Source organism: Mesitornis unicolor, unplaced genomic scaffold, assembly GCF_000695765.1.
Source record: "Mesitornis unicolor isolate BGI_N332 unplaced genomic scaffold, ASM69576v1 scaffold11073, whole genome shotgun sequence".
Taxonomy (NCBI): domain Eukaryota; kingdom Metazoa; phylum Chordata; class Aves; order Mesitornithiformes; family Mesitornithidae; genus Mesitornis; species Mesitornis unicolor.
The window spans coordinates 32,949-35,198 of record NW_010174009.1 but is presented as its reverse complement, the minus strand read 5'-3'; the positions used below and the strand labels follow the sequence as shown (position 1 = coordinate 35,198).

Sequence of the window (2,250 nt, the reverse complement as noted above, 5' to 3'; positions counted from 1 at the left end):
CTACATTTTGTCATGAAAACTTTTAAGGAAAAACTCTCTGGAAGTTTGAGAATAACAGTGCCGTGTATTTTGGAAAAAGCTAGGAAAGGAGTGAATGGATTTCCTCATTATTGGCATAAAGACTTGAAACCCACATGAAAAACCAGGTGTGTGCGCTGATACCTTGTTAGCAGACCATGAAGCAAATACCTGGAAGCGTTCTAAATGTCTGTCACAGTTTCTTAGGGATGTGCATCTTTAAACAGGGATGGTGCTGATGGTAGTGATGAAGGCCAGACAGCGCATGGCATGGATGTCGCCGTTCCTGACAGAGATGAGTCATCTCATAAAAATGAAGACGCGTCTGATCACGAACTGGATGAATATGATTTGGAAAATTACGATGAAGAGGAATGCACAGGTGAGTAAAATTTACATGGCAGCTGTGCAGTGTAAGTGAAGAACCTTTTCACTTCTTGTTGTACTTAAGACTTTAGTATCCTAAAACTACACAGTGCTATGTTTCAAGTGCTGGAAATTCACATTTTTGATTATTTGCTTGTCCGAGTTTGGAAGTCATTTAGAGAGTGAAACAATGCAGTGTTCCCCCCTCCCTGACACTAGAACCGGGAGCATATTGGAAAGACTGTCACTCCCCCTGCTGCAGTGCTGGAGCAGAGCAGCAGAATTCCCTGAAAGCACTAAGCCGTTTCCCTTACTGAAGTTCTTGTGTTTGGAACTTGATTTAGCCCAGTCCTGACACTTTGCAATACAGGTATTGTTACAGGAGTTTCTAACTTCACCTGTTGTAGGTATGTTTAAAAAAATGTTCTGAAATTCCCATCTAGGTGATCTAAAACTTGGAGACTCTTTGGCTACTCTGGCAGTATATGGGAGTAATGATAATGATCCTTACATCACTCTAAAAACCACTGTAAGTACTGTAAAAATGTTAAATGTCTTTAACAGCATAAACTTAAAAATCAGTCAGATTTTCCACACAGCGTCAGGTGTCTGTAAGGTCTTGCAGTCCTTATCCAAAGGTGTGCCAGATTTTTGATTAGATGGAACCCTTTTGTTTTAAGGTTGCTTTGTGGAGTTTGCTGTATCTGTGCTTTTTACTTTTAATTCTGATGTTATGGCAAACTGGATCATTATTTAAACCTTGTACTTCTGTACGTGGAGTACCTCCAGTACCTCTCACCTCTAGTAGGACACAGAAAATGCTTGAAGAAATAACAAATCTCAGGCCACTTAGTGACCCAAACTGGAAAACCTCCCAGGTTGCAAGACTCTTACACCTTCCACCAGTGCATGGAAGAAACCAAGCTGAGGTGGACTGAGGCTGCGTGTCGAATTAGGGGCATGGCATGAAGCAATATATGTCCCTGTTAAGTGTATGGGCACAGCACACTGCAGTCGACTGCTTCTGACTATATTAGTTTCCACCAAGTGTCAGATGGAGAGCATCTTTGCAGGAGCTGGCTTTGTAGGAGCTCTGCAGGGGGTGAAGACGTCTCTGACTGCAGCGTAACTCAAACTAATGGTGCCAACAGGGCTGTCCTGTTATGCAGCCTGTTTGTCTTCTTGTGCTATTGCCATAGTTAGAATACTGCATGCCTCTTCAGAAAAGATACAGAGAGATTCCAGAGGGCATCCCACAGTTTAGTTCAGAAGGATAAATTGTGACTTGTGAGTGACTTTAATTTAGGTGGAAAGATTACAGAAATCAGTTACAAGGTGAGCTTGTGTGAAAAGAAACAATGTGATCTAGAGAGCAGCTAGGAGAGACTGTGATCATCTGGGGCATGGTGATGTGGACTAGGTCAACTTTTGAGCCCTCTTCTAAGCATAAATGTTCTTCAGATTTTTCTGGGTGCTGTCCTTCCTATACTATTTTGCTTTCTTTACAAAGCTAGTAAGATTGAAAGAAAAGATTAGCTGTAGGCTTCTGCCACAACGTCTAGTTTGTATGTCAGGGGACTTTGTCAAATGTGTTGTCTCAGACAAGGAGTTGTTATGGTGGCTTTACATCCTGTAACAAAGCTCAAGGAGGAAGGCATGCATCTTATCTTTAAAACAAGTTCACTTGCACTTGATTTTTTTCTTGCCGCTTTGTATCACTAGAGGAGAGAAACGCTGTAAAAGTGATTTTTATAGTCTAAGAGGTATTTGGACATGGATTCAGGGAGAACATGAGCTGCATTTACTCTGTGTCAGAAAAGCTAACTTTCTAATAGACATAGCAAAAGTCAACACCCTTTTCTCAGG

General features: G+C 41.5%; 1 protein-coding gene across 1 annotated transcript in view; it reads left to right on the top strand.

Moving 5' to 3' along the window:
- Positions 1–249: 249 nt before the first annotated feature.
- Positions 250–2,250, top strand: part of PWP1 (PWP1 homolog (S. cerevisiae)) — a 14,549-nt gene continuing 12,548 nt past the window's right edge. The window contains exons 1-2 of the mRNA XM_010180904.1: positions 250–400; positions 828–913. Of these exons, the coding sequence (XP_010179206.1) occupies positions 289–400; positions 828–913 (198 nt within the window). The 5' untranslated portion in view covers positions 250–288. The remainder of the gene's footprint in view (positions 401–827; positions 914–2,250) is intronic.